At 44.7% G+C, this 15526-nt stretch overlaps 1 protein-coding gene across 1 annotated transcript in view; it reads right to left on the reverse strand.

Moving 5' to 3' along the window:
- Positions 1 to 518: 518 nt before the first annotated feature.
- The window catches only part of LOC133419538 (NACHT, LRR and PYD domains-containing protein 3-like), a 79096-nt gene continuing 64088 nt past the window's right edge, over positions 519 to 15526 (reverse strand). Inside the window, exons 4-7 of the mRNA XM_061708757.1 lie at positions 6342 to 6515; positions 5978 to 6148; positions 1175 to 1224; positions 519 to 1045 (exon numbers count right to left, since the gene is read on the reverse strand). Of these exons, the coding sequence (XP_061564741.1) occupies positions 519 to 1045; positions 1175 to 1224; positions 5978 to 6148; positions 6342 to 6515 (922 nt within the window). The remainder of the gene's footprint in view (positions 1046 to 1174; positions 1225 to 5977; positions 6149 to 6341; positions 6516 to 15526) is intronic.

The raw sequence follows: 15526 nt of genomic DNA on the forward strand, positions 1-15526 counted from the left end.
AAGAAGAGAGCACATGGTGCCTGTTTCTCCTGCTGCGATTTATCTTTAACATTGTTGCCTTGGACACTCTTTGTCCGTGAGTATTTTGTTTTGTTGATTTTTAGATATGACTTGCATATTATATTTGCTGAAAGTTTGTTTTGCTGCAAATTCAGTCTAAGAGTGACTTAATTAATGGCTAGCATAGCTTTGCCCTATGACTCAACATTTTTTTTACCTTAGTTACATTTCTTAGTCATGTCAGTGCAATGAATATTGTTTAGATTCTGATTTGTGTTTGGATTTTGCTCTTTATTACAGTTTTACAGTAAATTGTGGATCTTCAATAAACGTGCAAGAAAAGTTATGCCTTGTTTTTATTGGAGGACTTCACACTGTTCTGTAACTGTCAAGCTTTGAATACTCATGGCGAGGACAGTATAGGTGTTCTGATGGAAACAGAGACAGACATGTACAGACTCAACTATCTGTCCAACAGAGACATTTTCTCTGACAGGAGGCGACTCTGGAGACTGAACTCAACACAGAGACACTGAAGAACCAGAACCAATCCAGAACCCAGGATAGAGAGGTTCAGTGAATGTGGTGTTGAAGGTGTGGAGGTGAATCAGTCTGTCAGAGGAGACCCTGTAGAAGGACAGAGTTCCAGCAGGAACGTCCACGTACACTGCTACTCTGTCAGAGACTGAGGAAGGGGAGGAGGGAGATGTTAGTTTGTTATTGTGACAGACTTGGTACCGACCATCATCAGAACCATACAGACTCCAGGAATGATGGTTCCATCCAAACACAGAGTCTTTAGAGTTTCCTCTCCTGCTGATTCTTCTGTAACTCACTGATACAGAAACATTCCCTCTCTTCTGGACCTCCCAGTAACAGCGACCCGTCAGAACTTCTCTACACAGCAGCTGAGGCTCACCATCAAACCTGTCTGGATGACGAGGATATGACTGATCCTCCTTCACATCCATCATCTTCCTGTTGTTGTCACACAGTTGGATGTATTTGTTTACTGTGTTTGTGTCGATGGTGAGTTGACAGGAATCTGATGGAGAGAACAAACAAGCAGCTGCAGTTATTATTGATCAGTTATTGATCACTGATGGACTCATGAATGAGTGATGTGTCAGTGTGAAGATGGTTGAATGTGTGAATGAAATAGAAACAAACTTACACTTCCTCAGACCTCCTGGTGTCAGAAATCGCTGTCCAGCAGGCTCCACCCTGGAAGGAAAAGGAGGATCAGACCAGCACAGTCTCTGTCAGGGGCGGGATGTTATTTAGAGGACCAGGGTTCTCTAAATAACACCCACCCCTGACAGGAGGAGGAGGATCAGACCAGCTCAGTCTCTCTCAGGGGCGGGATGTTATTTAGAGGACCAGGGTCCTCTAAATCAGGGGTTCCCAACCTTTTTTGTGCCAAGGACCAGCAGAAGTATAAACAAAAAGCTCAGGGACCGGTTGACAATTTATGTCAATTTTAATAAACATTTTAGAAATAGAATTTTCCACATCAGTAGATTTGTCCACTTGTATTGCATACCACGGAGATGCTTTTATTCTGTCCAGCAATTGTCCCTCAATATCCTCGGCAATATCATCAATTCTCCTGGCAACAGTATTGTTGGAAAGTGGAACCTTTCCCACAGCTCATTTTTCCCCCAAAAAATCGAGGCAGATGTCTTTTGCAGCGGTACCGGTCCGGGGACCGGGGGTTGGGAATCACGGCTCTAAATAACATCCCACCCCTGACAGGAGGAGGGGGGTCAGACCAGCTCAGTCTCTCTCAGGGGTGGGATGTTATTTAGAGCTGTGATTCCCAACCCCCGGTCCCCGGACCGGTACCGGGCCGTAGAGCCGTTACTACTGGGCCGTGAAATGGCTTGTGTTCCGATCATAATTAGGGCTGCAACGATTCGCTGATGTTGTCGACAAAAATCGATAATCAAAATTGTCGACAATTGAGGCATCTCACTTCACTTCACCTCATACAATCTCTGCCGAGAGCCGCGCAGCATGTCAGCGTCTCAGCGCAGCCGCGGGTAACAAAACTTAAAAAGTTCGGGAGCGTTTTAGCCTGGATACGGCGAATAAAAAGAAGACTTGCAAGGTTTGCAAAGCAGACCTTGCTTATCACGGGAGCACGTTGGTAATGCACGAGCACCTCAGACAGTTGAACGAAATGGACTCGCCTTGGTAAGTGTATTTTGGCTTTAAAAGAGAACTTTAACGTTATGCCTGACTGCACCTGACAAAAGTACTTTAAATTAAATACATGCAGTCCAAAGATGAGAGCCACCATGGACCCCTTTCTGCAAAAGAAGCAGACGTGTTCCCTGCAACAGGCGACTGCCCTCACTGAGTCAGTAGATGCTGATCTGTGATATGAACAGCTCTCCATGGTTGATGCTGACGGGTTTCAACAAATGATACACCAGTTCAACCCAGAGTACGTCCTGCCATCCAGAACCCATTTCACCCAATTGATGGAGAAAAAATACGAGACGTTTTATTTTATTTTATTTTATCATTTATTTTTTCTATAACACAATTGCCTGTCCTTAAAAAATGAAAATAATGGACAGAGGTTTATTTATTTATGGATTTATGTCTATACTGACTGATCACTGTGCCTGTCCTTGGTTTTTTTATTTACTTTTTGTATGAACAGCAGCAAAGTTGAATAAAATATCTATTTTTCATTGAAGTACCCATCTTTCTCGTGTTTATTATCATTTGCCACATAATTAAAGCAACCTCATGCTAAATTTAAGAAAAAATGACAAATTATCCGATTAGTCGACTAATCGTTTCAATAATCGGTGACTAGTTGACTATTAAAATAGTCGTTAGTTGCAGCCCTATTTAAAATGCGTTGTTTTTTTCTAAAATGTTTATTAAAATTAACATAAATTGTCAACCGGTCCATGAGCTTTTTGTTGATACTTGTGCTGGTCCTTTGCACAAAAAAGGTTGGGAACCCCTGATTTAGAGGACCAGGGTCCTCTAATGGCCCTTTTCCACTAGTCCCGCCTCAGCTCGTTTCTACCCGCCACGGCCCCGTCTTGTTCTTTTGCACTAGGGGCTGAGACGGGTAGAGCCGCTCCAAGCCGATACTATTTCTGTAACCATTCTGGCGAGGTTCTATCCGGGCTGAGCCGGGACTATTTCTGACGTCACCACCCTCCGCGCCACTGATTGGTCGGGGGGCGGGGCCGTCATCACCCTCCGTGCCACTGATTGGTCGGGGGCGGGGCCGTCAGATGTTTGAATCAGGAAGCGGGAGTCAGCGCGAGCGCGACTCGCGGCTCGCAGCGATTTTATCATAAAGCGCAAAACGTCTGTTTGGTCATCCAACTCTGAGGTGCAGATGTTCATAAACCTGGTGGCTGAGGAGAGAATTAAAAAAGGGATGTAGACGGGCTGTTTTACTCTCAGCCCCTCGCGGCTCCAGCTGATTTCTGATCAGCGCCCACATGAACAAAGCGGTTGCGCAATCGAGTACGTCACAGCAGCTTCACCCCAACCTGCCCACTTCTCCCCTGGCTGTGGAAAAACAAACGGGGACAAAACGGGTAGAGGCGGGTAGAGGCGTGACGAGCCGAGTTGGGCCGAGTAAGGACTAGTGCAAAAGGGCCAAAAATAACATCCCACCCCTGACAGGAGGAGGGGGGTCAGACCAGCTCAGTCTCTCTCAGCAAACATGGACATTACATGTCTCTCACACACGGATGAAGGAACAGTCCAACACTTGGACACACTGATACAAATATTGTGCTTGATCTACTTAAAAAACAAAAGTAAACTTTTTGCATGAGATTATTATGTAGATCAAAAAAGACTAGTCTTTGGTTAAACTACTTCATTTTTTGTATGAAAATAATACATTTTGCAAGTACAGTCAACGTAATTGTGTTAAGTTTACTTTATTTATCAAAATTAAGTTGACTTTTCTTGCAAGTGAAGTTTGTACATACTAAAAATTAAGTAGTTTATACAAAGACCTACATTAAAATCTCATGCGAAAAAGTTGCCTTAATTTTTTTTAAAGTAGATCAAGCAAGATATTTTATACTGTGGTGTTCTACTTAAACAAATAAAGCATGTTTCATCTAAACGTTGGTCAATCTGCCCAATAGATTAAAATTGTTAAAGGAAAAGTAAATATGCTGTGTGTAAATGAAAAGATTGCCTGGGATTACAGAAATACTGCTGGTTAAGGAAAAATGCACAATGTTAGGGTTTGGCACACCCTTCCTCCACCAGAGGGCGCCACAGGCTGGTCAGGCTTGGCCAGAGCAGCTGATCCCAATCATCGTCCCCACACCTGACACCACTCAGCCTTGTCACCCAGCCTGCTCTTAAACCTGCCTCCCACAAGCTGCGGTGTCAGATGATTCTCTCCAGCTCAGAGCCCCGTACTCGGCCCGTTTTCCTGGTCTTCCATAGTTTCGCGTTCGTGGACCTTCCCTTCCTGGGTCCTTTTGGATTACTTTTTTCCAGCCGTGAGTTTCCCCTCCGGTCTGCGTCTTTTGTTGGACTTTCCTGCTGCGTTTTTACGGTCTGTGATTTTGTGTTGGTCTTCCTTCCCTCCTTTGGAGCGCCCTTCGTTATACCTGAACCTTGCTCGTGTTGTCCTGCATTTGGGTCCGCCCTCCTTCCCTCGAGCCTAACAAAAATGTCTTGTTTTTGAACAAATGCAGATTAAGTTCTTGAATCTATGTTATATTTACATGTGCTTAGATTTAGTTTTTTTCAGTGAAGATGCACTTAAACGCAGCGTCTCTGAAGTCTGTCCTGTGGTCGGCACCTTCCAGCACAGTTTCAACACATTCTTCTCATCTGATTTCAGATTTATTTATTTAAAATGGGACAGTGCATATTAATGAACATTCACATGTAAATATGCCAGATTATAGCCTAAGGCTAATTTCCATCTGTAGTCCCCTGGCAGGTTGATGGTAACATGAACATAAACGAATAAGAAAAAACAAAGACAGAAACACATAATACCACAACACAACACGAAACTTAGTACAAAGAATAAAAACAGGAGACCAACGACCAGTGTGTAAACGAGTCTAAACAGTAGAGTACAGTTATAGTGGATATATGTTAAAGTGTTTATATTTTAAAGTGCTTAGTGCGAGGAGATAAATTATATTGTACGGGAACCAAAATGGAGTATACATATTGCACAAAACCCGTTGTTAATATAAAGTGCATAATCAAATTGCACATTGCTCTACCGTATCTCTACTAATTGTATTTAATATATACATATGTATATATACACATATATATACACACATACGCATGTACAGTACGTACACACACACATATACACACATATATATACATACACCTACACACACATATCCATACCCATGTCTACATACCCCAGACAAGCCCAATCTGAATTATGCATGATCACAGGTTTGGTTGCCTCTTAACCACATCTTCAAGTGTTTCTTAAATGTGGTGAAATTAGAGCACTCCCTTACCGAGGGTGGGATGCTATTCCAAAATGCACACCCTTTATAAGATAGGGTATTTTGGGCAAAAGTTGTCCGCCTGAAACTTAGGTCACAATCCCCTCTATCAGTGGCTCTCGTCGCACGCAGAGTAGGGCCACGGGTAGATCTCTTTTTAATAAACATTTTCAGTGGCAGAGGATCTGGTTTCATCTCTGCTGAATCAGCAGCAGGAGGAGACCGTGTCATGGATGAGTGAAGGTGCAGCTGTTATTGTGCTCTGATGGGCCTGAAAACCACCCTGCTGTGGTTCTGGGATGTTTACTGGGTCGAGGACGGCTCAGAGTTGTGAAGTTCATCTATCAGCTCTGCTGCAGCACCAGATGAGCTGCAGCAGCTCTGTCTGCTCAAAGATCTCTGTTCAAAGCCAGAGAAGCACAAAGACGATGTCCACAAAGACACCATGAAGAGTCCAGCACTCTGATGTCCTTCTGTCTTCCTACCTGAGAGTGTCCAGTCTCCAGCGGGGATCCTCCAGTCTAGACAGAAGCTTCCTTGCTGACTCCCCTGGATGGTTGTAGCTCAGGTCCAGCTCTCTCAGGTGGGAGGGGTTGGAGGTCAGAGCTGAGACCAGAGAAGCACTTCCTTCCTCTGAGATCAGACAGCCTGACAGCCTGAAACACACAACACAACACACATGCAGAGACTCTGAGAGATCTGCTCTGTGACTAAAGCTGACTCTGTCCTCGTGTTCACCTAATGATGGAGCTGAAGGAGAAGTCAGAGGATCAGCAAAAACACATCAACAATCTTCAATATCAACCTCAGTTGTAACGGTCACCAGTTGAACACTTGGTGGATTCTGACCTGAGAGTCTCCAGGTGACAGTGTGGACTCTCCAGTCCAGGACACAGCTTCTTCAGTCCTGAATCCTGCAGGTCGTTGTTGCTCAGGTCCAGTTCTGTCAGACTGGAGGACTGAGAGCTGAGAACTGAGGACAGAAGTGGACAGATGTCCCCTGAGAGGTGACAGCCACTCAACCTGCAGATGAGATTAAAGAGAGATCAGGAGGTTATTTAAACGTTGATTATGTCATTTAACAAAGATATAAATTATATATCAATGAATACTGATTATTTCAACTAATAATCAATAAATATTGATCATAGTGATCGCTGCATTTGTCTTCTCTGCATGTAAAGTTTCCTGAAATGAATCATTGAGGAGAACTGGTCCCACATGAACCTGAACTTAGTTGAACAGTGAATTTAACTGGTTTCCTCCAAGAACACAACATGTGATTGTAACTAAAACAGATGTGTCCGTGTTCATCCTTACACAGCTTTCTTGGAGGCTTTGACCACCGGCAGCAGCCTCCGTAGAACCTCCTCTGAAGCTGAGAACTTCTTCAGGTCAAACACCTCCAGATCTTCTGATGACAGTAAGATGAAGACCAGAGCCGACCACTGAGCAGTAGACAGATAATCTGTGGAGAGATATCCTGACCTCAGGGACTCTTGTACCTTCTCCACCAGAGACCGATCGTTCAGTTCATTCAGACAGTGGAACAGGTTGATGCTTCTCTCTGCAGACAGATCCCCACTGATCTTCTTCTTGATGTATTTAACTGTTTCCTGATTGTTCTGTGAACTTCTTTGGTCTGGTTCCAACAGACCTCGTAGGAGGTTCTGATTGGTCTCCAGTGAAAGACCCAGGAGGAAGCGCAGGAACAAGTCAAGGTGTCCGTTGGGACTCTGTAAGGCCTTGTCCACAGCACTCTGATAGAAGTTAGTCTCTGCTCTTTTTTTAAACCACCTGGAGGTGTGTCTCTGTTCCTCCAGCAGGTTGACTCCAGACTTGATGAAGGTCTGATGGACATGAAGAGCAGCCAGAAACTCCTGGACAGTGAGATGGATGAAGCAGAAAACCTGGTTCTGGTACAGGCTGCTCTCCTCTCTAAAGATCTGGGTGAACACTCCTGAGTACACTGAAGCCTCTCTGACATCGATGCCACACTCTCTCAGGTCTTTCTTATAGAAGATCAGGTTTCCTTTCTGCAGCTGCTCAAAAGCCAGTTTTCCCAGAGACTCCACCATCTTCCTGCTCTCTGGACTCCAGTGTGGATCAGTCTCAGCTCCTCCTTCATATTTGACTCTCTTCAGTTTGGCTTGGACCACCAGGAAGTGGATGTACATCTCAGTCAGGGTCTTGGGCAGCCCCCCTCCCTCTCTGGTTACCAGGACTTTCTCCAGGACGTTCTCCAGGACCGTAGCAGTGATCCAGCAGAAGACTGGGATGTGGCACATGATGTGGAGGCTCCGTGATGTCTTGATGTGGGAGATGATCCTGCTGGTCTGCTCCTCTTCTCTGAACCTCTTCCTGAAGTATTCCTCCTTCTGTGGGTCAGTGAACCCTCTGACTTCTGTCACCATGTGAACACAGTAAGGAGGGATCTGATTGGCTGCTGCGGGTCGTGTGGTGATCCAGAGACGAGCAGAAGGAAGCAGGTTCCCCGTGATGAGGTTTGTCAGCAGCACGCCCAGTGAGGTGGACTCTGTAACATCAGTCAGGTCCTTATTGTTGTTGAAGTTCAGAGGAAGTCGACTCTCGTCCAGACCGTCAAAGATGAACACGACCTGGAACTCTTCAAAGCTGCAGATTCCTTTGGTTTCACTGAAGAAGTGATGAACAAGTTCCACCAAGCTGAACTTCTCCTCTCTCAGCACATTCAGCTCTCTGAAGGTGAATGGAAGCAGGAACTGGATGTCCTGGTTGGTTCTGCCTTCAGCCCAGTCCAGAGTGAACTTCTGTGTTAGGACTGTTTTCCCGATGCCGGCCACTCCCTTCGTCATAAACGTTCTGATTGGTCCTCCTCTTCCAGGTGGGGGTTTAAAGATGTCTTCCTGTCTGATGGCGTTTTCTGCTCCGTCTGGTTTCCTGGAAGCTGCTTCAATCTGTCTGACTTCATGTTCATCGTTCACCTCTCCAGTCCCTCCCTCTGTGATGTAGAGCTCCGTGTAGATCTGCTCCAGAAGGGTTGGGTTTCCTGCTTTAACAATCCCCTCGGACACACACTGGTACTTCTTCTTCAGCTTAGACTTCAGCCGCTTTTTACAAACTTCAGCAAAAGTACCTTAATAAAAGTGGAAAAAAGAAACCAATTAGTGTTTTATGAAGTTCAACTAAATTCTCCTTAAGAATCAGGATGTGAAACGACACTAGGGGTGTAACAATATATCGTGCCACGAAATTTCGCGATACAAAAACGTCACAATACGTGTCGTGTAGGTGACAAAGTGTATCGCGATATTGGGTTATTAATATTAATCTATTGTGTTGACTAGAAACGCGCATCCAACCGCGGCCGCGTCCGCATCTCGACCCGCGGACCAAAATCTTACTCCGCTCAGAAGAAACTAGTCCCATTTTGTGGTCCCGTTTTGAGCTCTGAACTTTTACTAATGTAAGGCTGGTGTAGAGTTAAGCCTTACCTTATTAAATTAAACCTTTTTGGGGTGGTGAGTAGGATAAACACGCGGGCAACTTCTGCTGAGCTCCAGTGTACTTTAATGTCCGCTCAACAGCGTAGGATTTTAGAACATCAACACAGCACCTAGTGCCGTACTGTGGCGTATCACTCCGCCCAATCTAAAACAGACTAATCACTACAGATAAACTGACTAGTGTCATTATAGTCCCTGATTTACATCAGAATATAAGGAATATATGTATAAAATAATGAACCCTGTTTTACCAAAATAAACTTCTTAACAAAAATAAATCTCCTCTTACATGTATAAGGTGAGCATGAATCAATCTGTTTTATGATGTAAAATTGTATGTATTTATTTACTTTTATTTATTTATTTAATTTTAGTTGTTAAATTAGAAAGAAAAAAGTCAAATCATACATGAGAGAAACTATTCAGTTTGTGGCAAAATATTTGTATTTGTATGAAACTGAAGATGCATAATGCAAACCTGACATTTACTTTTAGTTCAGTTTGTGGAAAATGGTTGACCTGGCTTTCTCTTTAAAACTTAAACAGTTATAAAGCATTACAAACTGTAACAATAGGGCAAACACACAGCATTGTTTTGTATTTTGTGTCTTTCAAATAAAAGAACATTTTTTTCCAGTCATATGTTCCTCATGCAAGGTTGTTAAAAAAATACTGCTATAATATCGTATCGTATCGTTATCGTGACCTCAATATCGTGTATCGTACCGTATCGTGAGATTAGTGTATCGTTACACCCCTAAACGACACTGATCAACTCTAACATTTCGATGAGCTGTACAATACTGAGTAGAATCAATTTTACCACCAAAACACCTCTGAATATTCAGGACGTGGAAGTGACAAGAACATCTAGGTGTCCTGGAGTTTTTAGTATCAGGATGTTAGCAGTACAGCCCTGATGGGTCGTGGGTTTGTGGGTTGTTGTGTTCTTCTTATTGTTGTGGTGTCTGTGAAGTGGATTTTCCAGGTTTGGGATTGGAAAACACCAGAAGATGATCTGGTCCAATAATCTGTAGAACCATCAAGACAATCTGGAGTTCAGCAGGATTCCTGGAAGAGGAAAACCTGGACTACAATCTTCCAGTTATCTTGTGGTGTTGGTTGGTTAAACATGTTTATTGAGGTCTACTGCTGTCCTGTACATGGACGCTGCTACTGGGAGGTGCCGGGACCATGTGGGGACGACTGGTCTGCAGAAATGTTTAGCTGGGTGTCAACGGTCAAAATAACCTTCATGTGGATCAAGAATGCAGATCTGATTCCAGCAGAACATTGTTGGAACAACATCTTTCAGTGGGTTTAATGTTGTGCTGATCTGTGAATGTTGTTCATCTCCTGAGGCATTCTGGGTCTATCCAGCAGATTAAATGTTCAGAGAAATCCTCTTACTGCTCTGCAGACGCTCAGCCAGCTCCTCCTGCTTCATTCTCCTCAGGAAGTTGACTGTGATCTTCACAAACGCCTCTCTGCTGCTCCTCTGCTCTTCATCCTCACCCTCCAACAGATGCTCTAGGGATTCTGGGTAATCTGGACTCAAACCCTTCTGGATCTTCTTCAACTCATTCTTCACAAACAGGGCAATGTTGTCCTCCAGCAGCTGGAACAGAAGTCCACATGAAGGACACAATCAGACTGAAACCACACCAACATCAGACCCATGTTGGACAGACTGACAGTCCACTGGTCTCCAGAGACCAGCATGGAGACAAACATCCGGTCCATGATGGACAGACTGACAGTCCACTGGTCTCCAGAGACCAGCATGGAGACTGTCATGGAAAAATTCAAACATTGTTTTTTTTTCCCAACAGGGTGGGGAGCAGGAGTTGGGTCGGCGGGGGGTGGTGGATCAACAGCTGTTTAAATGCAAATATTAACAAAGGCCCGCTGCGAGAAAGAAACTAAGAAGGACTACGCCTCTTTTGTAATGTATGTGTAGATGTAGAACGCCTCTTTTGTAAATGTGTGCCTTCTCTAGGAGAACTGGCACCTATGTGTCTGTCATGCGGGGGGGTCTTTCATGTTACTAGCATCCAATGACAGTCAAGTCTGACCCATTCCTATATAAAGAATTCAGACCACATATGGGGAGATTCGACTGTCCAAGCCTGTGTGCTGCTGTTGACTCTCCTGGTGCTCACCAGTTAAAATAAACTTTGATAATCTCGAGCTCACTGGTGTTGTAGTGTAGAGAAAATCCTTTCGGGACCTCCACAATAAATCTAAGTTTTTCCTACCCCACATAGGCTTGAAGAAAAACACTGGAGTCAGGTTTCGGCTGGTGTTCCGTCCAAATTCTCTGCAGGTCTTTATTGCAAACGGCATAAATCCCATTATAGCAGGATTAGTGGATGCAGGAGTCCTGATGAGAACAAATAGTGCATGCAATACCCCAATCTTTCCCATCAAAAACCCAGGTGGTGACGAATATAGACTAGTGCATGATTTGAGGAAATGCCAATATTACCTGATCCCCACACAGTAATAGATATGTGCTCAGCATTTTTCAGCATAGCAGTTCATCCTGATTCTCAGCATTGGTTTGCTTTTACTTGTAAAGGCCTACAATCGTACACTCTCCCTCTATCTTCAATCGCGTCCTTGCAGATGATCTTAGTCATTTGTATTTACAATCGACCACTTTAATGTACGTGGCCGATATTTTGATTGTCTTTCCTTGGCAGGCTACAGCAGACCCTGGGTATGTGGTTATGGTATCAAAACAGCCCCATTAAGAGCTTTAATCCGAGCGGCTGGACAAGGATAACAGTCAGCCCGATTGCAGTGGACTGACGGGGCAGAAGGGGCATTCCAGCTGATAAAAACAAGATCTCCAGACTGCCCCAGCCCTAGCCAATCCAGACTACACAGGAGGAAACGCCAGGCTCGTTTGGCCCGCCAGCGTTTGTTTATCCACCCCTGCTGGGGCGTGATTGGTTTTCCTCCAATTCAGACTAACTGCATATGGATGTTAATACTGTGTGGATTAACAAGGGGGGAAGTTATAATATTAGCTAATACTAATCCTAATAAATAATAAGAAGGGCAGAGCATGGAAGCAGGTGTCTCGGTTTGAAAAACAGACCGACATGTTCAGATTTTAGATATTTAGTTTTTGCACAAGGTGATCAATATGACATTTAAAGTTTAGACAGTCATCAATGAGGAAAGATTTTCCATATTTATTAATTATTATTGGAACTAAATGATATATAATTTGTTGGGCTTAACAAGGAACCTTGTTTTTCATTTATTGTTTTTTTTTTTTTTTTGTCTGCACACATATTAATGATTGATACCATGACGGTAGAAACCATGTGCATTATTACTATATTTAATATATATACATATATATACGCATACATATGCATACACATACATAAATATACACATACAAACCCAGTGATTTTTTTTTGATTTTTTTTTGTGGGTGTGGGGGGGGGGGGTGACGACATCCACTGCCAATCCAGGAAGCAGGAACACATGGAGGCCTCACGTCAAGCACTGGAAATCTGCAACAAAAAACCACAAACAAAACACGAAACCGGCACGGAGCCGACCAAAACACGAACAGCAATCTAAGCTACCGCTACCGCTGCCTAACCCCAAAAACTACAGAGCAAGCATGCAGGTGAACAAGCCAGTGTGTATGTCTATGTGTGTGTATGCGTGTATGTATATGATCGTGTGTGTGTGTGTGTGTGTGTGTGTGTGTGTGTGTGTGTGTGTGTGTGTAATAATCCAAACAAAGCTCCACCTCAAGTGTATCTATAGTGGGGGAGGGAGGGAGCAACCCCGCCACCCGCGAGACCAGAGGCCGACACCGAAGAACCCGGAACCCAGGCCACCAGCAACCCCACAGAGGGGAGAAGTAGGAGGGAGGCAACCCACCGCCTGCGCGCCCCCCCCCCCCCGGCGGCGGTCGAGGGGGCCCGTGGGCGGGTCCCCCACGGCGCGGAAAGAAGCAGCCAGGGATCCCACGGCGACGGACCGCGACCCAGGTAATCCCCGGCCACCCGGTCCGGGCCGGACACGTGGCCAGGAGGCCCTCACCCTCCAGGCCAACGACCCCCACCCGGCAGGGGGCCAGCCTGCCCGGAGAGACAGAGCCGCCCCGGCCGCCGACGCGGGCAGGTGCACCCGCCCCCACGAAAGTGGCCCTCCAAGACCAGAGGGGCGCCCCGCCGCGGAGGCAGCGGGGGGGACCGGAGACGGGCCCGGAGAGAGGGAACCCCCCAACAGGGCGACACCCGCGCAGGCCCAACAACGGAGGGCCCCAGACCCAGGCATCCGATTCATTCATCCATTCACCTATCCGATATCTATACTAATAATAAGATATACTATACATAATAATAATAATAATAATAATAATAATAATAATAATAATAATAATAATAATAATAACCATCTTTGTATACCGTAGATGACCATTTAGTAGCCCGGGCGTTTAATATGCTAAATCCACTTGGACCCCAGGTGTTTATAAGAACCAGGCGGGTATTTGCACCAGGCTACAATTTATTTTTGCAATGAGCAGCACCAGACCATTACTTACAAAGAACATATGAGATCACCATAGTACCACTGGAACTAAAATTGTACACACTGTACACAACACAACACCTCACGACGAGCTCCCGATCACGAATCGTGAGCTCGCAATAAAATCAAGCGTGTTTGAAATCCTGGTCGCTCCTCGTGAAGGAATCACAGTTGAAGCAGCTACGACCCGATTTGCCTCATCCTTTCACAGAGAGCATGCGCAATCTCTGATGTCACGTCAAAAACTATTATTTGTAGTTTAAGTTTTGCAAATTCACATTACAAATCATATTTTAATAGCAAAAAAAAGAGCGCAGTTCCACGTAAGGTGCGGGTCGCCGCGTACCCTGCGCCGTAGGCTCTGCGTTGGTGTAACGCGGAACCATAAATCAGCCTTACGGCGTACCCTGCACCGTAGGCTCTGCGTTGGTGTAACGCGGAACCATAAATCAGCCTTCGGTGTGTGCGCTGTCTGCTCTTCAGAAAACCTCTTTTTTCTCTTCTCATTTTGCTGGGACGCCGGGTTCCTCCGCCGAGACAACTTTTGCGGTACGCGTTCTTTGTTGTGTCTAAAAATGATTCGCAGTGCACACATCCAATCAGAAACGGTACAGATATTTTGGGATTTTAATATATAAAAAAATAAAATTATAAATAATAAAGAATCCCCATGACTTTGATCAGGTGGGCAGGATGCAGGTTTGGGTGTGGGAACAGCCCACCCCTGCCCAAAACCGGCTTCGAGTTCCAGTACACAGACTTCAGGTAAACATGTGCATTTTATATGCATGCAAACATTTTTGGAGCGGAGCGGGGTGCAGTGTTACTGGAGCGCTGAGCGGTTATGGGTGGAGCGTTTTTTTTTTTTTCATGCTCTGATATACAAAGACAGTTTGTCTGTGTAACGGCGACACACGGAGCTGATCAGAGCAGTATGAACGATACTGTACACAATACAATGCAAATACAGTGTTATTACCAGGTTATTACCGGTAGTCGCCCGGGCGTTTAATTGAACCGGCGTTTATTATGCCAAATGGGCTCGGACCCCCGGCGGTTATTAGAGCACAGGCGCGTATTTGCGCGCGGGCGACTATTTGGTCATCTACGGTAATATAATATTGATAAATTATTAAGTTTTGTTGTCCTGCCAATGGAGGCTCAAATCCTCCATGGCAGGACCCTTCCACACTGCATTCTCACCGACACAGACACACAATCACGCACTGTTTCCCCCTCCCTGGGGGGGGTCCATCACCGCCAGAAGGCACCCCAGGCTGCACGGCGAGCCCCGCCAGGCCCGGGTATCCTGACCCACCTATCCCAGGCTGGCGAGGGAACGCGGGTGATGTGGGACCCCCTATTTAAGCATATTTGTGACCAAGAAAATGGTCGGTATTAAGAGAGAGATACGCCTCCCACTTGGAAATCGGGAGAGAGACTGAATTGTCCAGTTTAGACACTAACCTGTAGAGTTTTGATAACAACTTTAAAGTGCTTAGGTTCAATAAATCTATTATCTTAGCAGGAAGTTGTAAGTCTAATTGGCTAATTTTATATGTTTTATTTATTATGGCCTTAAGTTGTTGGTACTCTAAAAATGTATTACTGCTAACTCCGTATTGAACAATAAGTGTATTGAAAGGTACAAACTGTCCTCCTACAATTACGTGTTGTAAGTACCGTATTCCTTGATCTCTCCATTGAACAAAGTTAACCATCTTTTTATCATTTTTCACGATGTCTTGGTTGTTCCATATGGATGTACGGTCACATGGAAAAAGTGAAATTTTAGCTACTTTAAGAAATTCCCACCAAGCTGATAAAGTTGTGCTAATATTAATGCTTTTGAAACATTGATGATGTTTGATACTTTGACTAATAAATGGTAACTCTGAGATTTCTAGTTCGTTGCAAAACACTTGCTCTGAGTCCAGCCATTGACTATCTAAAGGATGATCTTTTATAATATACTGTAATTTA

Source organism: Cololabis saira, chromosome 19 (assembly GCF_033807715.1).
Source record: "Cololabis saira isolate AMF1-May2022 chromosome 19, fColSai1.1, whole genome shotgun sequence".
Lineage (NCBI taxonomy): Eukaryota > Metazoa > Chordata > Actinopteri > Beloniformes > Belonidae > Cololabis > Cololabis saira.